This window comes from Gallus gallus, chromosome 3, assembly GCF_016699485.2.
Source record: "Gallus gallus isolate bGalGal1 chromosome 3, bGalGal1.mat.broiler.GRCg7b, whole genome shotgun sequence".
NCBI lineage: Eukaryota > Metazoa > Chordata > Aves > Galliformes > Phasianidae > Gallus > Gallus gallus.
The window spans coordinates 108630340-108656310 of record NC_052534.1 but is presented as its reverse complement, the minus strand read 5'-3'; the positions used below and the strand labels follow the sequence as shown (position 1 = coordinate 108656310).

General features: G+C 43.7%; 2 protein-coding genes and 2 long non-coding RNA genes across 9 annotated transcripts in view; 1 reads left to right on the top strand and 3 right to left on the bottom strand.

The window, feature by feature from the left end:
- CDC5L (cell division cycle 5 like) overlaps positions 1-3459 on the bottom strand; it is a 31754-nt gene extending 28295 nt beyond the window's left edge. Inside the window, exons 1-2 of one of the 3 annotated variants that reach the window (XM_420058.8) lie at positions 3304-3459; positions 210-313 (exon numbers count right to left, since the gene is read on the bottom strand). In XM_420058.8, coding sequence (XP_420058.7) covers positions 210-313; positions 3304-3348 — 149 coding nt within the window. In that variant the 5' untranslated portion in view covers positions 3349-3459. Of the gene's footprint in view, positions 1-209; positions 314-2499; positions 3125-3303 lie in introns of those variants that run through there. The other 2 variants (XM_040698613.2, XM_046939031.1) reach the window with 2 other exon arrangements.
- A 421-nt stretch (positions 3460-3880) lies between these two features.
- Positions 3881-10247, bottom strand: LOC422051 (zinc finger protein 91-like). Of its 2 annotated transcripts, XM_004935920.5 has the most exons (4): positions 10123-10247; positions 9282-9890; positions 7222-8432; positions 3881-5632 (listed from the first exon to the last, which is right to left on the bottom strand). In XM_004935920.5, exons 1-4 carry the CDS (start codon positions 10166-10168, stop codon positions 5621-5623), a joined length of 1878 nt encoding a protein of 625 aa, XP_004935977.2. In that variant the 5' UTR covers positions 10169-10247; the 3' UTR covers positions 3881-5620. The 2 variants fall into 2 exon arrangements, with proteins under 2 accessions (XP_004935977.2, XP_420057.4); XM_420057.8 differs by having other exon boundaries at positions 3881-8432.
- LOC121110151 lies at positions 9737-24671 on the top strand. Of its 3 annotated transcripts, none has more exons than XR_005859086.2 (6): positions 9737-10273; positions 12563-12662; positions 17598-17692; positions 18172-18261; positions 20536-20613; positions 23973-24671. It is a non-coding gene; the product is annotated as an uncharacterized LOC121110151 (long non-coding RNA). The 3 variants fall into 3 exon arrangements; XR_005859084.1 differs by lacking the exon at positions 9737-10273 and adding an exon at positions 11833-11898; XR_005859085.1 differs by lacking the exons at positions 9737-10273; positions 12563-12662 and adding an exon at positions 13001-13518 and having other exon boundaries at positions 23973-24404.
- Positions 20445-21578, bottom strand: LOC121110153. The gene is made up of 2 exons (XR_005859087.1): positions 21480-21578; positions 20445-20743 (listed from the first exon to the last, which is right to left on the bottom strand). It is a non-coding gene; the product is annotated as an uncharacterized LOC121110153 (long non-coding RNA).
- Positions 24672-25971: the final 1300 nt, after the last annotated feature.

Here is a 25971-nt window from a genome sequence, read left to right as displayed (position 1 = left end):
TAGTGGCCCTCCTCTGGACCCTCTCCAAGAGTTCCACATCTTTCTTGTGCTATCACTTTCAATCAATAGAAATGTATATTATTCACATAAAAGAAATCAAACAATCTCGAAACTATTGTTTCTCTGCAGACATAAATTCATCTGCAGTTACTTCTAAATTGCCACTGATTATGAATCTCATTTGCCCAGTCACGACGTTCCTCACTTACCATCTGGCTTTGCACTGCTTTGCTGATTTCCGATGCAGTAAGGAAGCAATACGAGACCACTGGTTTTTGCCATATTTCATCACAGCTGCTTTCAGAATTTCATCCTTAGAACAGAAATAATGTATGTTGTTATGAGGAATGACAAATGGCAAAATGGCAAGTTTGAGCTCAAGAAGACAACACAATGGGTTTCATCTAATGGGAACAGCATAGCATTGCTCCTTCTACACATATTACTTTCCAGATACATTAAGATTTGCATTCCAGAGGCCACTAAAATCAATAACAAGACAAGGTATGAAAAAGACAAGGGATGTTTACTGTGGCCTACTTCACAAGTTTTCTAGAATGACTGGTTTCAATGCTCTCTTATGCACAGTTTTTAAAGGCTCTGTACATCTTCCTTGAGTAACAGAGGTGAAGAGGTAGAAGACCTCAATCTGTCGAGAGGTGTTTGGCAGTTTAGTAAATAATAAAATAAAAACAGATGCCTCTAGGTGGCTTCTTTTAAACAATACCATAACATTACCTTTTTTTGGCACGGGTTAATTCTATTGAATATGGTGTTACATTAATTCAGTTGCATATTGTGTTACATACACATCACAAAAACAAAGGAATTTTGTCTACCTTGAAATATATCACCTCAGTGTTTAAAATGTTACATGCTGAAGAGCAGATCCCAAACTTACAGGGTAAAGAATATAATAGGAGCCAGGCTGCCCATATGCAACAAATTGTGCACTGAGATCTGATCAAAAGCTACGTATCTTATCAACTGTCTTTCAATCCACCCATCAGTCCCTCTCTCCTTTTCCCTCAAATAAGCAGGTTCACAATTTCTGATAACTTCACGGGTCAGAAAGTGATACTTTAAATGCACCAAAGTTGTCTGTACAGCCTTCTACATCACAAATGTTCCTCTTCTAAATCCTAATAAGCACCTGTAGTTGTGCACAGAATCTGTTCAGCTGCATGGTGCAGGTGCTGTTCATCAGGGACAAATTCTCTGTCTAGTACAAACAGCTCTAAGAGCAGAGAAGCACACATCAGCTTTAAATCCAGGCAATGATGAGCTCTGGTTTGAGCTCCTGCAGGAAACAATTCATACTATTTCTATTTAAAGAACAGCATTACCAAACATCTCTAAATCCTTCCTTGATTTCTGAATTTTCCCTTGTGTTACATGGCAATGCAAAAGCCACTTGGATTACAATAGTGGTGGGTTTTCTTCTTTGCAATCAGTCGTCTTCCTGAGGACCTGACACCACCCTGTTCCATTTTGAGCATTTTTAATGCTGCACATATCACCACAGTGTTAACTAAATACCACTAAAAATGCCACTCCATCTCTGGAGTGAAACAAAGATCTATCTGACCTACTGCTGTTTCTTTTAACAATTCTAAGTGACCATAAAAAGAGAGTAAGCACCCTCTGCTGACCGCCAATTTAGAAACAATTAACAAGCTGCCATACACCTCAAGGGCTTAAAAGCACATCAAGTACATAATATATTTATCTTCCACTCACTCTTCTCATTGCTTTCTGGAACCATGTATATGTTTGATGTTTGCAGTTACTGGTGCAGAATTCTGGATTTGACAGTGTCAGAGACCTCCTTTTGCTCTGAACATCTAATAACAAATTTTCACGTCCTTGAAATGTGCTATTGCTCTCTTTCTCATTACCATCAGCAGTTCTGAAAGCATGTGACGGCAAAAATGAGAGCAAGGGAGTTGTGTTTTGTTTTTTTCTGAATGACGTAGATTTTTATGGATAAAACACTCTGGGCTGCAGATGCTGAGCTCAGCCATCTTCATTATTTTACAGAATCATAAAATGATTAAAGTTGGAAAAGATCTCGAAGATCATGAAGTTTTTCACCCAGAGGGTGGTGATGCACTGGAACAGGTTGCCCAAGGAGGCCGTGGATGCCTCATCCCTGCAGGCATTCAAGGCCAGGCTGGATGTGGCTCTGGGCAGCCTGGTCTGGTGGTTGGCGACCCTGCACATAGCAGAGGGTTGGAACTAGATGATCACTGTGGTCCATTGCAACCCAGGCCATTCTATGATTCCATGATCATCTATGATGACTCTGTGATTCTAGGCCAACAGTCAACCCACCTCCAGCACACCTACTAATCACATCCTTCAGCGTCATATAGAATCATATCATATCTATACACGTTTCTTGAAAACCTCCAGGGAGAATGACCCCACCGCCTCCTGGGCAGCCCATTCCAATGCCTCACCACTCTTTCAGATAACAACTAATTCCTAATATCAAACCTGAACCTCCCCTGGCGCTTCTTAGGACCACATCCTCTCACTGTCACCTGGAAGAACAGGCCAGGCCTCACCTTGCTACACAGCCTTTCCAACAGTTGTAGAGAGTGACGAAGTCATAGAATCATAGAATGGCTTGGGTTGAAAAGGACCACAATGCTCATCTAGTTCCAACCCCCTGCTACGTGCAGGGTTGCCAACCAGCAGACCAGGCTGCCCAGAGTCACATCCAGCCTGGCTTTTGAATGTCTCCCCTGAGCCCTCATTTACACACCAGTAAGGGTTTTCAGGTCACATTCCCACTCCTCCAACCACCTCCAGGGAGCAATGACTCTGCCTATGCACTATTAGGCCTACTCCAACCTGAAAAAGGGACATCTCTGAGGGCAATACAACGCATACATCTCCCCCAGCTTCTGCTGAGGAGAAGGGTCTGGAGGACAAGATACGTGAGGAGTGGCTGAGGCAATTGGGACTGTTCCAGAGCAGAGGAGCTGAGGGGAGGCCTCATGGCGGCGGCAGCTCCTCACAGGGAGCGGAGGAGCAGCGCTAAGCTCTGCTCTCCGTGACACCGATAGGGTGCCGGGGAGGGCCAGGTGTGCGTTAGCGGCAGGCTGCGCCCGAGGGCAGCGAGCACGGCCCCGAGCCGCCGAGGCCTCCTGCGCATGCGCACCGCCATCCATCCGCCCACGCATGCGCACTGCTGCCGACCAGTCGCCCCCCCACACTCCACCACACACAACCGCCGGGGCCCCAACCGGAGCGGTTGGGAGACGGGGGGAGAAACTGAAGCGAACCGAGCCCTACCTCGGTGTTCCGCCACACACCGCCTTTAATCATAATCCGCGGCATCTTGGCGGCGAAGGAGTTCGAGTTCCTGCGGAGAAAAAGCGGCGACGGGAAAGGAACGCCGCTCGCTACGGCGGGGCCGGCCCACCCTCGCGCAAGCGCCGCTAGCACTGTGCGCAGGCGCAGAGCCGTAAGGGCGGGAGCGCGGTGCGTGCGCATGCGCACTGCGCCATGGAAGAGGTTGGGCGCTCTGCGCATGCGCCGCAGCCTCCTGAGGCGAGGCGCCTGAGGTGGGCGCGCGGCTGACGATGGTAACATCATCCTGCCAACTATTGACCTATTTACAAACGCCTTCAGGGCTGCCTGCTGGCTCCTTGGGCTCAAACCTGCCGCTGTGGCACCCTGAGGAATCACAGCCCGAGATTGGGTGGTATTCAGATCAAACTCCTGCTTGCTCCAGCGTAGGGTTGTCCCTCACATCACCCAGTTGTGTTTGCAGCAAAATAATAAACGCTTTGATCCTAAACGGTACAAAACTCACAGTGTGAGTTTTCAGCTGTCCCCCCCCCCCCCCAAAAAACAAACACACAGAACAAAGCAGGCTATGTTTTTATTTTAAAAATGAGCACATCTTCAAGTCTCTGAGGTGGAAGATACAGAATCATTTCTGCCCCAAGAGTTATAACACACGTTACTCATGAGCAGCAACCACCCCCAATAATGATGTTTCACAGCCTTAAGCTCTACCTGCAAATACCTTCTTGCCCCTATCTGCACCTGAACGAGACTTCTGCTCTTTATAAACCCCTTTAAAAATGTGGATCCTTCACGTATATAAAACGTTAACTTCCCACCAGATTTAGCTTTCCTAACCTTACACATATGAGGGCTTACAATTCCCTTCAAAGCTTCTGTTTCTTCTTTGCATCTGTTCTTGTGTGGCTTTCTTCACCTGAGCACAACCAAGGTAAAAAAAAAACCCTCCCTATCTGTACAACAGTGATCCTGCTTCCCAGGAACACCTCCATTTATACCTATTAGGATATTGTTTCTCACAATTGCGTCAGCTGCTTGGCTCAGTCATTTCAAGATGTTCGTTGTTCTCTCCTTTCAAAGCAGTGCCCTCCCAGACATCAATCCATGAGCTTCCATCCACTTCTGGAAAACTGTTTTCCTGCATTACCAGAAAGCCACTGCAAAATATTATCTGTGCTTATAAAGAAAATCTTAAGTTTGAGAACAATAATAAAAGCCATGGCAATTTCACATTTAAATTCTCTAAATTAAGCTACAGGCTTATTCTGCTGTTTCATGGGATGAACTGTAACATTGGGAAAAATGACCAACACTCCTTTGCAGTTTTATTTTCTCACACCAGAGGGTAATGGTGCTTTCATAAATACCACTGAACATACATTCACTGCTGTCCAGAGTTTCAAGCACGACATCACTGTAAAACGTGCAAATATTTGTCTCAACTTAAATACAAATGTTCACCTCAATCTTTACCACGTGATATAATTACAGTTTGCCACAAGTGGTCCTTAGATGTATTCTAGATGCACAGCAAACCTTTTTAACAATGTAAGTTTTACAGTTCAAAGGCTGGACCTGACAATTTTACACATCTTATCCAACCTTAAGGATTCTAGGATAGTGTTTTCAATCTAGATTGTCAGCAAATATATCAGCAGAAAGGTTCTTCAAACAGAATGACATAGTGTATTTTAAGAAACAAAGAGTACAGTAATTACCAGCCTGAGAAAAGACAAGGCATTTCATACTAGAGGAACATTAAACACCTCCACAAAGTTTGTGAAGATTAACTTAAGGATTTTCAGTACCATAAAATATTAAGGGAAACACTACTATTCCTGTGAGACTACTCAAAGAATTACCAGGGGCAGCTACAGACATAATGAACTACCTAAAACACATTTTACATTTACACATATATAGAAAATACTTTTGTAACACACTTAACCAGTGATGACATTATTACTTTGAGAGATACTAACTTGTTCTCTCGTTAAGAATTACAGGAGAACCTGGCAGCAAGGAATGCAATTCAGAGCAGATGGGAGTAAGCTTCAAATCATACTAACAAATCTTAACTGAAAAATGATTACTATACGATACAGTGTGCACTTTCACCCCTCCTTTTAAACATTCCTGCAGTTAGTCTTGTTTTTAAACATGAAAGAAAACGGCATAAAACTGTTTATGCTGATGAACATAGGCCAATTGGTAATTCTGACCTTACAGAATAGAAAAGCTACGCGGGCATGAAGAGGCGCTTCCAACGTCTTGAGCTCAGCCTTCACTAGAAACAAGTTCACAGCAGAACCTGGAGCAAAGCAGAATTCTGAATTGCACTCTTGACCAAAACATTGGCTTTGTCCACTAACAGCCACTTTTCTAGGTACAGCAAGGAAATATGCAGAAATAAACAACCCTGGGACATGCAAAGCTCTCTAGAACTGAGCATCAGTTTGCAAATCCCAAGCTTACATTCTAAAATTCTATTGCTACTTATGATTTTTAGAGGCTTCTCAGTGGACAACATCACATTACGCTTGCTGCACTTCCGCTCTTTTTCCTTTTATGCATTTTTACGTGCTTTTGGAAAGCACATTTATCTACTGCAGAAAAATCACACCTTCTGCAGTGAAACTTCACATGAGTCAGCAAGTGGCGCTTCAGGTGGCTGGATGTGCGGAAAGCAACACCACACTGCCCACACTTGAATGGCTTCTCCCCTGTGTGAATTCTCAGGTGCTGCTTGAAGTTCCCATTGTGAACTGTGGTATAGCCACACTCTTCACACGTGTATGTTTTGACAGTTAGTGGCTTTTGTTCATAGACAGAGCCAGTAAATGAGCTTTCGTTCACTGCATGTGAAGCCAGATGCTGTTTTAAGGACAGCCATTTGTTTGTTGAATAGTCACACTTCCTACACTTGAGATGCTCCGTATTGCAATGCAGGACTTGGTGCCGTTTCAAGTGACTGGAGGTACGAAACTCCTTTTGGCAAACACTGCAGCTGTAAGGTTTCTCACCTGTGTGAGTCCTTACATGTAGTTTGAGGTTGCTTAAAATGTAAGTAGAGTACTCACACTCTGCACACTGATAGAATCGTGGCTGACTCTGTGCTAGCAAATCATCTTTATCCCTCTTGGTATCTGTCTGTTCTCCATACACTTCTGAAGCAAACATTGAACAGACTCCACTGAAACCCTGTGAGGAACCAAAATCCCTTTCTGGACACGTGCCTACCTTCATTTCATGATGCAACCCAAGATTCTCCAGATGGCTATCTGCATAGAAGTAATGGCTGAATTGATACTGATCCTCTACATGAAGCAGCCTGTGTCTCTGCAAACGGTTTGAAGTTTTAAAAGTCTTATTGCATTCCCGACACACAAATGGTCCTTTATCAGCATGTATTTTAAGGTGCTGCTTAAAGCTGCTATGAACAGCGGTAGCATAATCACAGTGTTTACACTTGTACAGTTTGAACACAGACAAACTGGAAGGCCACATATCCTTGGACTTATAATATGCAGCATTGTTTTTAGTGTCTTGAATTTGCGAATGAGAGGTTTCAGGGCTCTGGAGAGTATCTTCTTTGTAAACTATAGTGTCCACTTTGTATGAATCCAAAACTTCTGATCTACTCCCAGAAATAGGTGCAATGTTCCTCACATGGCTGTTTTTGTTAAGTGCCCTTCCAGGACACATTTTCTTACTGTCCTGCACATCACCTGCCCGCACAAAGTCTATTTCTGAAGCTAGAGTTTTACATACTCCCCCAGTGAGACTATCATCTTTGTTAGAAAGAGGTACAGGAACACAGCCCTTGGAATCACTTTCAATTTTGCACCTTTTGCTTTTAAGATAATCATTGCTCTGATTCATATAACCATTAGGACTCACCTTAAGCTGTTCATGACATTTCTTATGAAAATTGAGATGACCTCTATTGTGAAACAGTACGTTACATTCATCACATGTGTAATTCTTTGAAGGTCTCTGAGTTCTCTTTCTTCCATTTCCTAAGTTGAGTTTGCATGTTTCTTCACTCATGTGTGATCTTCTGTGTCTCTTTAACCCCCTGATGCTCGTAAATGCTGATTGGCAGAGCTCACAGGAATATGGTTTAGGCCCTGCATGCATGTAGCTATGCCTAACCATGCTGGCAAAATACAGCGAAAAAAAGGTGCAGAACCTGCACTTGTACAGCTTATACCCAGCATGCCAGTACATGTGATTTAACATGTAAGATAAGCTAGGACTGGAGTAATCACACTGAGGACACTGATAAGGTGGTCTCTCCTTATGTGCCTTCATGTGATGAATAAAAATCCTAGGATTTGATGAATCAAAAAAGCAAAGTCTGCAGGAAAAAATAACGGGAACACCCAGAGATGTAAAATCTCTTTCAATTTTGATGAAGTATTTCTCATATTTACTTTCTTTTTTCTTTCTTTCCGACTTTCTTTCTTCAGTTCTTTGCCTAACTCTTCTAGCTTTCATTCTATTTTTTCTTTCCTTTTGCATCTTAGTCATCTTATGGACCTTAAGGTGGTTCTTCAGGTTGACAGAAAAGAAGAAGGTTTTTTTACAGAAGCTGCATTTATGCATTTTCTTATTTTTATGAGCCGAATAAATGTGTCTCTTTAGAAGCGCAGAGCTTTTATAGGCAGAACTACAAAATTTGCAATTAAAATTGATTTTATCATGCTTATTCGTAGAACGAGATGCTTTAGGGAGAGGTTTGATGTTCATGCTATTACCTAGCCATGTTAAATCATCTTGCTGGCCTTGAATCTTATTTGGGCCTGCACGAGGAGAAATGATACGTTGCTGTCGACATCTTTTCTTAGAAATCGGTGTTAATGACTTATAAATATGCTCTTCGGGAGTAGCTGATACTGCAAAAAGAGAATCGTTTATCTCCCGTTTCCTTACATCTTTTTGCAATTCTTCTGAAATAGAACATCTATGAATAAACTGATCAGAATCCAATTCCTCTTCTTCTTTCAAACCAGGCAGCAAAACAGAACTTGGAGTTTCATCTTCAGATTTGCTTCCCTTATTTGTTTTGCTCTTAGCCTCATTATTTGCATTCTTCAAAGAATCAGCATCTACAGGGATAAAAGAAGAAAAAAGACTTTTAAACTTGTGTGACATTTCCCAGAACAACCAAAGCTCGTAATTAATCAGTAGGAATAATGTAAAATAGCCTAATATGCACTTCCTTGCTCCTTATTCCCTTAAAAAAAAAAAAAACACTGTCTAATCTCCACTTCTTTCCTAATGCATCTCTCCAGTCACCCCTACACTTCTCCCTCAATAACATTTACTATCGTTTGAAGAAAAGGAGTACTGCTTGGAGCCTCTTTCTTTCCACTATGCTTTTTTACTCAAAGCTCTGAATTTAACAGAATAACAGTGTGTTTTCATAGAACAGGTTTATGCCAGAATTCCTGTTAAAGCACTGAACTGTGCTACAGTGCCATTCTTCAGGAGGTAATCTTACTTAGTTATCCCACAAGATGCCTCTTTTGCTATCTGCTTTGTCAAAAGGGCAAGTACAAACTGTACTTTCACAAACTGCAGAAAACAAAATGAACCAGTGCCAATTTATTTTGGTTTTAACATTTATCACATCAGTGTGAAAACACTATGTGTACTACAGAAAATATTTGCTTGAATGCCCCAACCCTGGAGGCATTCAAGGCCAGGCTGGATGCGGCTCTGGGCAGCCTGGTCTGGTGGTTGGCAACCCTGCACATAGCAGGGGGTTGGAATGAGATGAGCATTGTGGTTCTTTTCAACCCAGGCCATTGTATGATTTGGCTGCACATGGATTAAATCTATGTTGGAATGATTAACCTACCATAAATTATTTTGCATTCTTCCTACACATTTTCCCACCTATTTCAAACTTGAGATTTACTTCAACGCTTGCCCAACTCTTATTAACAAGTTACCTTTCACTTCAAGAGCCTTCCCCATCTCCTCGTGTACTTCTGGTTGCTTCTCTTGGCTTTCATCAGAAAGAACACCGAGAACACAGGTAAGTTCTTCATCTCTGCAGGCTGCTGGAAACACCAACTGACCAGAGGTGTCCATGGTCTCATCTCTACCCTCACTGTCAGCAGCAGAGAGGAGAGGAACCTTTGGAATGGCATCGTTATCATTACATTCTTTCCTGCCACTCACTTCACTCATCTTTGCCAGCTCTGTTTGACGTGGCGACGTCAGCAAAGCAGAACTGTGACTCTGTGCATCCTTGCTTATCCCACTGCTTATAGATAACTTTGAATTGTTACGCACGCTCTCAGGGATGCATTCTTCCTCAGAGTCCTCCATACTGCCGTTCTGATTTGCGGTCCCACTGTGCTCCTCCCAAATATGTAAACCCTCACTATCGCCTGAGGGCCTCAGGCCGCCTTCAGACAAGCAGCAGCTCCCAGCAGCCTCCTGCTTCTCCTCCCTCAGCTCTGGAACCAGCGCAGCCCGCTCCTCGGCCTGGAGGAACTCCTCATCGCTCAGCACAAACACAGTGACCGGGAGAAGGATTTCGAAGACCTCCGACTCTGAGGATAGAAAAGAACGCTGCGTTAACGTGACTCCCCAAACTCTCTTAGTAACCCACTCCCTTAAAATGAGTGCGGAACGCGTAGAACAGCACCCAGGCACAGCGCCTGCAGCCTCAGGGCCGCGCTCCCTCAGCCCGGGACGTGGCCGCCCCTCCCCCAGCAACGGCGCCCACAAAACGGCCGCCACAGCGCGATTCGAGCCCCCCTGGATCCTCAATAGAGCACCTACCGTTAACCTCCCCCTCCAACATCGCCTGCTCCACCGACACCGCCATCCTCGGCCCAAGCGCGGCTGCTCCTGCAACGCCAGCAAGCGTGGCCCGCCTCTCCCCCCAACAGCACCACTGTGCCTGCGCACGGAACAGCTTCCGGGGTGAAAGGTCACGGTTGCCGCCTTCTGATTGGACGGAGCGGGGGGCGTTGGGATCTCGACGTTGTGCTTCGCCCTTCTGAGGCGCTGAGCCCAACTGCCCTTGGATGCCCCCACCCCCCTCGAGGTGGCGGTTGGAGCTCCGCGTTCAGGCCTCGTGGCCATCTTTTTGTTCTCGTCAAATAAGCATAGCCATCCCGTGTGCCCGGAGGGGTATGAAAGCTTTGTGAAATCTCATCTCGTCCTTAGCAAGAGCACCGAGCAGGGATTTAGCGACAGGATGAGGGGAAATGGATTTGGACTGGAGGAGGGCAGGTTGAGACTGGATGTTGGGAAGAGGTTCTTTGCTGTGAGACACTGGAACAGGTTGCCCAGTGAGGCTGTGGATGTCCCCTCCCTGGGAGCACTCCAGGCCAGGCAGGATGGGGCTGTGAGCGACCTGGGCTAGAGAGAGGAGTCCCTGCCTACAGCAGGGGGTTGGAACTGGATGAACTTAAAGGCCCCTTCTCACCCAAACCACTCTTATTCAATGATTGAAGTTAAGCGCGTCCCAGCCCAAGCCAGTGCAGGTGTTGGCAGCTATTGTACAGAGTGACAGGAGATTTTCTTCCTGTTTTGTTTGGCTGTTGGGAGAAAAGGCAGCAAGGGAAAGTAAATAGAGCTAACAAGTAGATTGGTGATGCCACTAAGATGATCAGAGGGCTGCAGCACCTCTCCTGTGAGGAAAGGTTGGGGGAACTGGGCTTGTTTAGCTTGGAGAAGAGAAGGCTGCGGGGAGACCTCATTGTGGCCTTCCAGTACTTGAAGGGAGCATATAAACAGGAGGGGGAATGGCTGTTTATGAGGGTGGACAGTGATAGGACAAAGGGGAATGGTTTTCAACTGAGACAGGGGAGGTTTAGGTTGGATATGAGGAGGAAGTTTTTCCCCAGAGGGTGGTGACGCACTGAACAGGTTGCCCAAGGAGGCTGTGAATGCCCCATCCCTGCAGGCATTCAAGGCCAGGCTGGATGTGGCTCTGGGCAGCCTGGTCTGCTGGTTGGCGACCCTGCACATAGGAGGGGGTTGGAACTGGATGAGCACTGTGGGTCTTTGATTCTATAATAGTGGGTCTATGAGTCTGTGATTCTATATTTGCTCTGAAGAGTTTGCTGTCAGTTTTTCTGATGAGCTTTCAGGCATTGCCAATCAACTCTCAGTCCCTTATAATACGGTGATTAAGTAACAAATTTCTTACGTAAGGCTGGAGAGAAGAGTGTAACACGAAGGCTCCTCCTGCCAAAAGCATCTGAACCTCCACAAGAGGGCTCCGTGGCCATGGGTATGCTCGGTGGCTGTGCTCCTGCTCAGATAAAGGTTCCGCAGTGAGGGAATCAGAAATACACGAGAGCTCGCAAACAGCCTTATCCCTGTTCAGCTAGTTCAGAGCATCCCTTGTGGAAAAGGAGGCAGATAAGATCTGATTTTTTAGATAGAAATTAAGGAAGCATACTTCACATCAGTTGTAATTACCACTGCAAGTAATGTCCCACACATTTATTGTTTCCATTCAGAGGTGTCTTTAAAAATGGAGGTGTCTTTAAAAATGGACAAAACCCCGATGTGAATAAGAAAATAAACTGCAGGAAATCCATTGTGAGTAGGATTTCTTTCTTTTTTATTTTTGGCTGTGAGTCACGTCTGAGCTCTCAGTGATGTGTATCTACACTGATAGTGTTTCTCTAAGCCATTTGCTGAATCTTTTTTCTCCTGAGTTTATTTCAAACTTGTATTTTAAAAGCACAGGGCTTAACAGTGGCTCGTGGGAGCAAGGGCAATGGGAGGACGGCTGGACTAGATGATCTTGTAGGTCCTTTCCAACCTTGTGATTCTATGATTCTAACAGCTGAAAAGAATACATGTGACAATGCAGACAGCCGATGTTTCTAATAGCTTTAGTCTGTATTTGAGAAGATGCAGGCAATGAGGAAAAGAACTTAATTGGGAATATTCCAGCTTGTATATTCTTGCTGAAGGGAGATAAGTATCGGTTTCAATTCTTATTTTTTTTTTAAGCCAAAACTTTAAAATAATCACAATTGAAAAATAAACGTCCTCCCAAAAAGAGATTTGACCAGTTGATATCGGATAGAAAGCAAATAGGCAAATGCAGACTCATGGCATCATTATATCCTCCAACCTTATTTCCTTAGAGAAACTGCCTTTGAAAATATTTAGTGGTTAACATTTTTAGCCTTGATGTCGGTGATATATGTAAGCAAAGACTGAACTTAACTATCCCATTCCTCCTATCACATAGGAAAAGGTACTGCAGCCAAACAGATGGTTGAATTTGATGCCTTGAGGCCTATTCTGCACTGACTCAACTGGTTATGATGTGCAGTTCTACTGGAATGAAGGTAACTGGCACTGTACATATTCTTTAGGTACAGGGTTCTGCTTCTTCCAAAGGATGTGTCTGACACTGGTTCCGGGAAGAGTATCCTGGCTGTTTGTGTCAGTAGACTTTTTCTGGTGCTTTGCTGACATACAATCCTGGAGTCATAGAATGGCCTGGGTTGAAAAGGACCACAGTGATCATCTCGTTCCAACCCCCTGCTATGTGCAGGGTCGCCAACCAGCAGACCAGGCTGCCCAGAGCCACATCCAGCCTGGCCTTGAATGCCTTCAGGGATGGGGCATCCACAGCCTCCTTGGGCAACCTGTTCAGTGGGTCATATGAAAATTCCCACTCTTTTTCTTAATGTAAGGGCTCTCTGGGATTGCTGCATTGCTCCCTTCTCACTGTGACAAATCTGAAAGGAAGAGGGCATCTCCAGATCCTCCGTTAACTGAAGGAGGGGGTTGCCAGTTACTGTTAATTGGCAGAGGTCTTTATTCATGAGCTTTCATTGGGATTACCTATGCATGTGTGTGTCTTGGCCAATGAATGTTATTTTGATTTCCCAGCTTGCAGTGACCCATAGGAAAATACCTATGAGATATTACATAAAAACAACCTGGCAACCTTCAGCTTTCTGTTGACAAGATAGAATTCAGACATTGATTTGAACTGAAACTTTGTGTTGATTAACAGTCATCCACGTACCTTGTGCTTATTGAAGAAAATATATTTTGAAAAGCACGGCAGAAAATAGTGGACGCTGTAAGAATCCCAGGGATTCTGAATACAATTTAACTATGAGAAGTGTGGATTTATGACATCACTGGGCCCAGGGTGATGGCTCAGCTTTATCTCAGCTAAGGTAGCATAAGGTTAGCTAGCCTGAAATCCATAACTTGAGAGTCTGGTTGTCCCAGGCTGCTTCTTGGGCTGTGTTTTAACTTGTGTCTTTTGTGCTGTATGTTGAAAGGACACATAACACCAATTTCACATCAGTATGCTTCAGTTTGCCAGCCAGGGTTCTTTGTACCTCCAAGAAGGAACTTGCAGGTTTCTGTAAGTTGAAGAAGGTTGAAAACCATTATTGCACAGTGAAAGCAAAGGCGACATACCCTTGCAGAATTTGTTCTTTCTTTTGCTCTTTTTTTTTTCCTTTCTAAGCCTCTTTTCCCATCCTGAAGCTTTTCTTTTTCCATTCTCCAAATTCCCATTTTTCTTTTCTTTTTCCCCTTTCTCACTCTCTTACACCTTTTTAGTCCCAGTCCTATCCCTGTTTTTAGAAATCTTGATTTAACTCAGTCTACACCTTTCTTCGCAAAGTAGGGACTCCATTAGTTCCTCCCACTGTCAGTTTCACTGAGCAGCACTGCTGTAATCCAAAGCATCTGGAAGAAATCTTGACAGGGAAGGCCCTGCTAAGCCCCAGTGGCCCTGGGGTGGATGTGCCTAATGATCCAAGGGAAGGGAGTTGTGCTGGGAGGATCTCAGTGCCAGCACACCAAACAATAGCTGTCAAAGTATCATAGAATCGTAGAATGGCTTGAGTTGGAAGGGACCTCAAGGATCATGAAGCTCCAATCCCCCATCACAGGCAGGACCACCAACCTCCACATTTCATACCAGCCCAGGCTGCCCAGGGCCCCATCCAACCTGGCCTTGAGCACCTCCAGGGATGGACGGGGCATCCACAGCCTCTCTGGGCAGCTGTTCCAGCACCTCACCACTCTCATAGTAAAGAACTTCTCCCTGACATCCAACCTAAATCTTCCCTCCTTCAACTTCAAACCATTTTCCCTTGTCCTGCTGTTATCTACCCTTTCAAAGAGTTGAAATAAGTCTTCCTTGAGCACATGTGAACTAATTTTTTTTTCAGGGACACTGCTGTGTTGCATCTGGGAGAACATCCTGAAAACAGCCAAAGATATAACATTGTTCCCAAGGTCACAGTGTGGCTAGATTTCAAGTTCCTGCTTTGAAGCATAGACATGCTAGAGTTTTTGAGCAACAGTAAAGGACTGATTGGATTTTTATTATTTTTTTTTTTACATACACAAGATACTTCACACTGATCTTAGAAAAGACTGAATTGTTTCAAGAGAACCTTTCTGAAACATGAAAACTTTCTGAGCGTGAAAGAAATGTGGCAAAGAAAATATCAGCTTGGAAGTTCATATGTAGCAAGATTTTATTGTGGAAATTTTGAGGAAACCTTAATATAGTACATTAGTGACTCTTGATAATAATTTGAAAAATGTATTTTAAAATACTGTCAGTTTAGCAGAGAGAAATGAGCTGTCACTTGTCAAAAATAATATTGTAGGAAAAGGTCAGCTGTTTGGGAAAGCAATTTCCTGTGGATTGACAAGGTTAATCATAACAATAAAGTGTGTTTCTGATAAATTATCAGCTGCTTGGTCACCAACAGCTGTAGAGAAATACATTTGTCGAACGGAAGGAATTCACATCCATTCCTAATGGATTTAATGTAACTTAAAACACACACACAGGATGTGTGTGGATAGAATCCTAGAATCATGGGTTGAAAAGGACCACAGTGCTCATCCAGTTCCAACCCCCTGCTGTGTGCAGGATCGCCAACCACCAGCCCAGGCTGCCCAGAGCCACATCCAGCCTGGCCTTGAATGCCTCCAAAAGTATGCTACATATGGTTTATTTATGGAGAAGATTGTTTACAGGCATTAGAATTGAAAACTGACCTGAAGATATGATAATCAGAGCTTGATTGTTAAGCCACCTCACCCAAAAGGGAAAATGTTCTTGGTTTTGACTGGATATTAATTGTTCAGCTGGTTCTTGACATGTTCTTTTGCATGTTGCAACTAGAGCTCTTCCAAACAGTGCCAGGGCACAGCTCAGGAGTGACTTTGCTCTGGAATTGTTCTCAGTGGGCACTTTGGACTTAGTCACCTCTTTTTTTCAGGGTAGAAAAAAAGTGAGTTTAAGTGTTACAGACTGAATCCATTCCATTGTTACATTACTGCACGGTCAATGAAAGCTCCTAGGTCTGTCTTATTGGTAACTTCAACCTACTCTTCCCATAGGTTTATTCATAGAATCACAGAATCACCAAGGTTGGAGAAGACCTCCAAGGTCATCCAGTCCAACTGTCCACCTACCACCAATATTTCCCCACTAAATCATAATCATGTCCTTTACCACCACATCAACGTGGTTCTTGAACACCTCCAGCGACGATGACTCCACCACCTCCCTGGGCAGCCTGATCTTCTACTCTCTGATTGAAGCTGGGCTCTTCCAGGTGCTGTTTTATCATACAGTTATGCTTTTCCAGTAACTCTGATAGTAAACTAAACAGTGCCAGGGCTTTTTTTGATAACTGGAGGCCTTTTGGCATGATCTGAGCTGGTCGTGTCCATATTGTGAAATTCTCTTACCTTCCAAAATGGGGTGGCTAGTTCTCAGCTGTCCATCCATCCATCCTTCTCTGCCAGGCTATGCAGACAGATTGAGCTGTACCAAACACCAACCCAGGCAGTAGAATTCAGTCCATCTATCGTGTAAATAGTCGGCAAGGTGCTGGCCTGGCTTGGATCCAGGCAAAGTAAAAAAACTCCTAAGCAATTCCCTGGCACATTTGGAAATCTAGCATCCACCAGGGATGATTTCCTAGTATAGAGAGTAGAATGGGGAAACAAACAAGAAGAGTGATCAGAGAACAGTCATTTCCGTAGTAAATCAGATGAAAATCTCAACCATCAGTGAAGTCATCCAGAATCACAACTGCTACAAAATAAACTAAAACCGGGCCAGTCAGAACAGCATCCACCTTCTTTTCTCCTCTTTTGCCCATGCTTAGAATCATGTATGAATTGCCTCACCTATCTACCCTTCTATAAGTCTTCATTTAAACTAGACACCTTGGGCTTATGGATATAATAGAAATATTCACCCTTATATTTCTGAATATATTCACATTATAATTGCAAAGGATACGTTGTAATTAAGCACAGATCAGAACCCACAAGCAAGTATTGCTTTTAAAAATACACTTCTTGCAGTGCTGAACTGAAGGAGCTTTACAAGGGAAGGTGCTAAGAAGAAACTTCTTTGGCCCTGAATTATCTCAAGGCACCACCTTGTGTCGCATCCCCTGACACCAGGGCAGAATGCCATGGGGAGACACTTTATTTTTCCCCTGGCAGACAAAAACAACACTTGTTTTGTTGTTTTTTTTTTTTTCCACGGGGTCATTTGCTGTGCCTGCATTTTAGCACGTCTTCCAGCAGCAGCAAAGTTCACACTGACACGCTTCTCCGGCTATCACTGCTGTTCAGTCGGAAACAAAACAAAATGCCCGTCCATTAGGCAGGCTTCTCATCAGAGATGTTACAAAGGAGAGATCTCATTTCAGAGACAGAGAAATGAAAGCACCGAGGACTTTCCTACCGAAACAGAGAAACTGGAATGCAGTCCTGGTGTCCCAAGTTCATTGGGAATACAAATGGGAGTTAATGCTGTGTATTGACACAGATGATCCTGCAGCCCACGTATCTCCTTCCACCAGTTCATTTGCCTGAGACTGCAGTACTGCTCTTCAGAACCAATGCCGTCTTGTAGTGCAAAAGAGCAAAATTCTGCTTACTGCCTCTCATTAAAATAGAAATGACTCTTTCAGAGTTTAAGTATAGTTTTTAGGCAACACTCTGAGAGAAAAATTCATTTTCAGCATACCTAAAAATCCAAACTGGGCTGACTTTTCAGCAGCCTACCTTCATGCCAGCTAAGCTGTATCTCTTTAGAGAATTACTGAGCACAAAAGTCCTGTTCCTACCCCAGAAAGAGCTGTGTTTCTCTAATGGATGGTACAAGTCTGCACGTCTCAGAGGAGTCTGTTCAGTTCACAAAGTGCTTTGAGATTTCCAAATACAGCTATTATTGAAATGGCCATTGTTATTCTTGTTTTCAATAGCTGCTGACCATCAGGAGGATTTTGAAGACAAGTACCAAGGAAGGAGTTGTGTTCCTGAGCAGAACTTTGCACGAGGACTCCATTATATGTTTTGGGTAATTCTGTAGAATCTTTATGTTAATGTGTCTGGATTCATCCAAGGAACTTCTGATGGAATGGCATCAGACTGATACAACAAAGACTGGCACTTGCGCGTCTCCTTGTGGGTCCAATTTATAGCATTCACAGAATCACAGAATGGTTGGCGTTGGAAAAGACCCCTGGAGACCATCTTATCCAATCCCCTGGCTAAGTTAAAGATGTTGTATGCTTCATCTTTGCAGGGGTAGCTTGAGTTTACTTGAGCCTGAAACTGAGCATTTCTGTTTCATGGCAAATGCAAGGTTTCACACTATATTTTTATTCTCAGTATGAAAAAGTCCCCACATGAATAAAAAACTTCCTACCCACGTAGAAAAATGTTGCCTTTAAAATATGTGTCTCCAATATATGTGTTCACAGGGATGAGAAAATTCACTACAAAACAAAATTGTTGCTTCAAAGCTTATTTTTCATCTTTTTATCTTTGTATTAGTTCGTTATCTCCTGACATAACAGTTCTGTTGGCCCAGGATGTGGTTTATCTTATCACATAGAGATGATACCCTGTCAAGATATGCTCCAGGTAAGGATGATCAATGGAATGGATAGTTTCCAATATTGTGGGTGGAATTCAACTGCAGTTTTAAGGTATCTTCTTTAAATAGTGTCTACACGGGAGCTGCTTGTTAAATTTCTGTTCTGGAGAAGGATTTTCTGCATCCAACAGAGCCTAAGGTGTAGTCCAAGTTACACAAAGTAGGTAATTACACTTAGCTGAATTGTTTCCCACTTTCTACTGACTAGTTCTCCAGTAACTAGAATGGGAGCCCAGACTATATTGTGTATATTTAGGTTTGAAGCTGATAGCAAATTTCACTCTATAGTATTTGCCAGTGGGAGAGAACCTTCTGAGAGCACAATAATGGCAAGAAAAGCCACTTGGCCATTTAATATTATTATCTTCTGAGTATACCTGAGGCCATTTGGGGCTCATCATCCAGAACCTGAAACCCTGAGCAAGGTACATCGAATGCTATTTTGTCAGTGAGGAAACGTGACATACTTTTTTAAGGCATTATGGAAAGCAAAGCCATGTAGTTCATTTAAGGCAACCCAAAGTTGACTGAGATTAATCAAAGATGAAAACTGCTTGGGCCTGTCTCCACTAAGATCTTATGTTGACTTAGCCATCTGATTTAGAGATGAAAACACATTTTTGAAGCTTGTCAATGAAGATGTTTGGAGTGAAATTCTTCAGACCACATGTGAGTGTCTAAATCTGAGAAAATTATCCCAGGCTCCCTTTATTGTCAATTGGAAGAAAGAGAGATTTAGAGTGTGAGTCATCTGACCTATTTTAGATGTCCATTTTGGAGTGATGAGTTGCAGATGAAATGCCGATTCTCTTCCTTGAGTACCAAATGAGTAGAGGGCAATTAGCTTAGATATGGATGTCTAATGGGATTAGATGTACTCCTCCCATCCCCATTGCAGAGTACAATGAGGTTTTGCTTTGCCCTATCAGCAGCAAACAGCTTTATCACCCATCAAACCCCATAGCTATTATGAAATCTGGTCCAAGACTAATACGCGTGGAGATTAGAACAGCCACCAGAACTGGAGATCCATCTCCATTTGGGAATGATTCACAGCTTTCTGAGGTCAATGGGAATCTTTCCATTGGCTTCAGTGGGCTTTGTAAATCATGGGGTTTAGGCATATATTCATTTAGCGGATGAGTGCCACAATTTAAGATAACATCATTCTTCTGTTTTTTATTATTAATGTTTTGCCACTCTCAAAGCAGAGCTGGCAAAGCAAAGTGAGTTACAGATTAATACAGGGGCTCAGTTAATCATGAAGGCTGGGTAAATGTAGCCTGTTAGTATATGCTAGCAAGATAATCCCTTCCTTTAGTGCACAAGTCTTCTCTTATTTGGTGAATCTAGTTCACAGTCTTCATTATCATAGCCATCAATATTTCATCCCTTTGTCCATCTAATCCAAAGCTACCACTGGCCTGTGGTATACAAAGAGCAGCTTCCCCATCCAGTCTGAGTGCTATCCCCTTTGTCAGAGACCCATCAGTCTGATCAGTTGCCTCCTTAGAGAGGAGTGCCTAATTTAAACTAATTAGCTGGGATCTTATTATGATCTGTAAAGGTCAGGTCACCTCCAGCTGAATGGAGATGGGATAATGTTGCACATGGATGGTGCCTGACTGTGCTTTACTGAGTCTGTCTGGGATGGAGTCATAGAATCATAGAATCATAGAATGGCCTGGGTTGCAAAGGACCACAGTGCTCATTGAGTTCCAACCCCCTGCTATGTGCAGGGTCGCCAACCAGCAGCCCAGGCTGCCCAGAGCCACATCCAGCCTGGCCTTGAATGCCTGCAGGGATGGGGCATCCACAGCCTCCTTGGGCAACCTGTTCAGTGCGCCACCACCCTCTGGGGGAAAAACTGCCTCCTCATATCCAACCTAAACCTCCCCTGTCTCAGTTTAAAACCATTCCCCCTTGTCCTATCGCTATCCACCCTCATAAACAGAGTCCACTTCCTCCACTTTTTCCCCCCACCTCATTTTGTCTCCCCCCCTTGTCTGCATGTTCTTCTTTGCCATACAGGCAGAGCTATTGCTTAGATAAAGAACTGATAAGAAGAACCATAATCTTGAACTGAGCCTGAAACATCGCTAACCGATAATAAGTAACATAAGAAAACATTGTAGATTTTGGGGCAAGTGAAAACTGTGGAGAGTAAATGTGAGGGTTTAAGTATCAGTTTTATTTCTGTGGCACTGTGGGTTCTTTTGCAATACTTTTACTCACCCCACTGCTCCAATCTTCCTTTTCAGTTTCTGGGAACAATTGTTCTATTGTGCTTGGAGAATGCCTGGGACAACATGCTATTGCCCACTGGCAGAGCCTTACAGGTACGCACAATTTTCTGTGTCAGCAAAGCAGCAACTTATGTTCCTCCCGTTGTTCAGGTCACTGCAATGACTTTCTCACTCATACTGGGATCGTTCGAGTACGGTTGACATCATTAGTCCTGATCATGTTCTATAGGAAGAAACGGGTCATTGAAGACCTTTGGGAAAATAATGACAAGGTCACACAGCTAAAACATTTGTCATTTTAAATAGCTAGCAGGATTCAGTGCTGCCGTGTGTCCTGAGCAATTTCAGATTCTGGTAGTAGGGGCGACAAAGAGAATATACTTAAGTTTAAAAGCTTAACTCAATATATGAGATGCTTACATTTCAGTTTGTTCTTTGCTATAGCTTTTCTCTTTTGCATAGAATAAGTCCCTCAGGATTGGATCCAGTTAGAACATGGTTTGAATAAGACAGGCCTGAGCTCACTGTGATATCAGCAGGCTCTTGCAAACACATCTGACCTTATTCAGGTTAAATGCATTCTCCATCCAGAGCTCCTCTCTTTCACCACTGAGTCTAGTGAAGGTCTGGGAGATGAGTTTGGACACAATCTAAAACTTTTAAGTGGTTATGCTTAGCTGAAATAAATTCTGCTTCTAATGTTAAGGTTATCAAATCAATTAAGGACACATGATGGACAGAGATACTAATATATTTAGCAGGAGGCCAATAAATAAACCTTGTTTCTAATGTTAGGGTTGTAAGTACATGTGATAGACGGGTGGATATTTAAATATATTCCATTACAGGCAAAAACAAATTAATATTATCCTGTCAACTCCACACACTAAAGTAACCACAAGTCAGGATCACAGAAACAATAAGTAAAGAAAACATCTTAATCACAGCTCGTTACTTACCTCACGGATTGTGTGTTATATTGTTGCGGTCAGGGTTTTCTAATGGCCTAGAATTTCCCCTTCTGGAAGAATACGGAAATTCTCTCTTAATAAGGAAACGGGACCTACAAACAAACAAACAAGTTTGCAACACAGACTGAATAGAAAATGCTTCTGGGAGGGATGCTCCGTGTGACCAAAACCATCTAATCCCAGAGAAGCCAAGGAGTGCTGCAGTGGCCTTTGTTGCTCTGTGCTTTATCAGTGGAAGCATCCATCAGCTGCTCTCTGAGCAGCATGGCACATGGCACTGCTCAGTTCTGCGTGCCTGAACCTTTTTCCCTCCTAATCCAGGGAGAAACTCCCTTTTACAGCTTCCCAGCAGCCTTCACATTGAGCCCAGACATTGCCTGAGAGAACGGCATATTGCACATGCTGGGATTCTGCTGCAGAATGTGCTAGGGATTTGATGGGTACAGACAGAAGAAAGCTTTGTTGACATCCATAGCCTAATTTGGGGCCATGAGGCACAGAAGAATTTAATCTCTTGCCAAACAGCCAAGAGGAAGGCTGTGGCAAGGCAAGGAACTGAAGCCAGCACTCCCCAGGGCTCCCACCACAAGGCTGGTTTGGTTCTTTTTCCCAGGCTAGGTTCATCTCTGGTTTTTCAGTGTAATTGAGTGCAGGAAGTATTCACAGTTGCTGTTGTTGTTTTTAAGCATGGTCTACTACAGAATAATCTGAACCAGCATCTTAAGAATGAGGTAATATTTTTTCCAGCATACAGAACATGATTTAAAATGCAGAGAAATATGGATCATGCCCCCCTAGAGGTGCAGCAGCAATGCCTAGCTTTGCTGAGACCTTTTCTCTCCTTTCCTGTTTTTCACTACAAAGTGGTCCTTGAAACGTAATCGGATGGGCAACTCTATTAGCAAAGCATAACTGAGCTGTGGCTTCTTTCCCCCACAGAAATGTAGTCTGAAGGCTGAGAAAGACACCTGAACATGAGTTTTGTAAATTTGCTAAAGAGCCCCAAAGCGACAGAGGGTCTTGAGATGAAGCTTCGGGTGCCATCCCTTGAACTCAGTCAGCAAAGCAGAATCTTACATAAGAAGATAAGAGCTGGGGAAGTCTCCTTAGCAGTGGGATGCAACAGTAGGCAACTGTGCTGATGGCTGTCCTTAACAGGGTCGTTTTGAACGGTCCCCTTGGTGCCCCCACAGCTTGTTGTAGAAGTTTTGTCTTCACCATTCCACCTAATCAGAATTTGTTATCATCATTTGTCTCCGTTGTGTCTTTGTTTCTCAATCTTTCTGTCCTCTTTCTCCATTAAACATGTTTCAGACTGAACAAGGATCCCATTCTTTTCCATCCAAGAGAAGCATCTCCATGAATTTCCACTTAGAGTTTTCACTACGGCTTTTACAGGATTCAGTCTCTCAGCTATTTTCCTTTCTAAATAACAACTTGTAATCCCAGCATTTCTGAATTCCCAGTATGGGTCCATTTAGAAATTAGTAACAGTAAAATTACCCAAATCCTAATATGAAAGAAAATTGGCCTCTTCCTTAAAACTATTGTTGTTGCATTACAATGGTGCTGAGAGGCACAAGTCAATAGCGGCACTGCATTGCTTCCACACCCTGAGCAGAAATAGCAAGAGGTCAGTGAGACCTTGACTAATGCAGGGTCTCTTGGGATAAATCAGAAGCAGAGAGAAGAAGGAAGTAACCTGATGAGTGCCACACTGTAGGCAATGGCAGGATGGCAATAGCAGGGCTGGAGCAGGACCTGCGAGTTCATCTACAGTGCCATGTAGTTGAGTTCCTGATTGCAGCCTTGAGCCCTACACCCCTGTATGTCTGCCCTGGGTACACCAGTATCACAACGCTGGGCTGCTGTATTCCTGTCTTTGTGAAGAAACAAGGAGGCGGAATAGAGGCAGGTACACCTTGAAACTTCAGTCCTGCAGACAGCATTTGTAAAACATTTGTAGAAACTTGGGGGTATGACTGTTTGTGAGGGTGGACAGTGATACGACAAGGGGGGAATGGTTTTCAACTGAGACAGGAGAGGTTTAGGTAGCGTATTAGGAGGAAGTTTTTCCCCCAGAAGGTGGTGACGCACTGAACAGGTTGCCCAAGGAGGCTGTGGATGCCCCATCCCTGCAGGCATTCAAGGCCAGGCTGGATGTGGCTCTGGGCAGCCTGGGCTGCTGGTTGGCGACCCTGCAGATAGCAGGGGATAGGAACTCAATGAGCACTGTGGTCCTTTTCAACCCAGGCCATTCTATGATTCTATGAACCAGGCAGTGCCCAGAGGCTGCACAGGGTCACCATTAGCTTGCACTGTTTGGGTAAATTTTATCAGTATACACTTTAACTCATTTCCTGCAGATAGTCAAAATTACTTTGATCTCTTGTTTCCCAATGCGGTAACCTTTCCTTTGACTGCCTTTAAATAAATACAACTAGCTCCCCTCAGAACAAATCCCTCTTTTCTCTCCTCCAGTGCAGCATGCAGCACAAGAGCAGAATGCAATAAATGGATTCTACAAGAGGAAGCATTGGGTGGATTTTGTTGTCCTCATACCTACGTTGATAAGAGTCCTCAAGTGTTTGCCCTTCCATGTGGTGCTCTGCCAGACATCTGCATTTGTGGCCATCAGCACCAGAGCCTGTTCTGTCCTGTGTCAGTTCTCCAGATGCTGTTCCTGCTATCAAAAATAAGGAAGAGAGAAAAGAAGGACCGGGTTCAGCTGTGCTGTTGGAGGGATGCACAGTTCAGAACTTCCCCACAGTGTGGAGAGAAATGAGTTCTGTCATTAAAAGGAGGAAAGAATGCACCAAAATCGTGCTTGACCATATGATAAGGAGGCAAAGACTGGAATATTCCTGTGGTGGTGTTCACAGAAGTCTGTTCTGAAAAAAATGTATAACTTCTTTCCAGGGTCTGATGGCACAAAGCAACCATGAATAAATGGACAGTGGGACCAAAATGCAAAGGAAAATTGATGGAACCACCTCAGAGGAGCTTATTGCTGAAAACTGTTCTCAGTAAATTGTTGAAAGATTACTGAAACTGAAAACAGGAGTCCCCACATGATTATTTGTGCAATAGCCAGCATAACAGGACATGAACATGGATCTGAAACTCTGAAAATCAGAGGGTTAAGGCTGTTCACACCACTATTAAACCGAGGTCTGGAGATACCCAGCATATTGAATCCAAGCAGGTTTGCATTACATCAGATTCCATGCTACAGGCAGTGCTATTCAGGCTTCTCTTGTCCTGACAAGTTTTAATGTTATGTTGGCACCTTTGGTGCCATTTCCTTCCCACTTGCAGTGTATTAGTGTCTGTCTTATCACACCTCGCACAGAAACAACGCCAATATGCTTCACGCTGGCATGTTGAATTAACCTTTTCATCTCTCATTACCGTATTTCCCTTCTCACTTCATGTGGTATTTCTGCCTTGCCTTGCCTTGTTCTCACAGTGCCTCTGAAATTAGTGCCTTTCATTTCAGATCTGGGCATTGTGCAAATACATACATGTGTGTGCTGTCCCTGAGAGGGCAGCCCACTGCCTGGTTGGAGAGAGCTGGCTTGTCATGGCAGGGACACAGCAGAACTTGACTCTGGTGGTTGGCGACCCTGCACATAGCAGTGGGTTGAAACTCAATGATCATTGTGGTCATTTTCAGCCCAGGCCATTCTACGATTCTATGACTCCACCTATGATGTCACTCATGGCTGCACATCTTGTCCTCTCCTTTTCACAAAAGCAAACTGGTCGTGAGCCACAAACAAATGACAGTGTTGTTGTTCAATAGCAATGAGTTTCTGGCTTCAGTTCCAAGCTATGTTTAATACTGTTAGCACAGAAATTGTACATTTCCTGCTCCCTCATATTTCAATAACTGGTCACTCATTCAATGTTGAGCTGCTATTTACTCTGACCTCAAAATATCAGTAGCCTTGAACAAATCTTAAAAGTTACGAACAAAAGTGATGCAAAAACTCTTGAAGTCAGCTTTCAGTTCTGTATGTACAACATGGCTTTGGGTTTGGAGTCCATTTTCTCCCCCGTGACAGTGTGAAATGGGGTCAAACACTCATCGGCATAACAGCCACAACTCGGGTCTTCCTGGTCAGTCTCCAGTGTCTGTGGTGGAGAGCTAGACTCACTTTGACTTGGGTTAAGCAAGGGCCAAATATTCTACGTAAAAATGGTTTTAGTGAAGGAGCCAAATTTGGATTTTTCAAGGGGCAGCTACCTTTAGTTACTATAGATGAAAGCTAGGGAGGTGAGCATCCCTAGAGCAAAATGATAGTTCCTAAACGCCCCCTCAGGCAATAACATGCAAGTCATGGAGACATCCAGAAGAAAACAGCTTACAAACACTTATGTTTGAGTATTGAAATACCAGCTTCAACAAGATTTGGTACAGCTTCATGAGTAGACTCTGATCATTCAGCTTAAATGCTAATTTTGGTTGTCACAAATG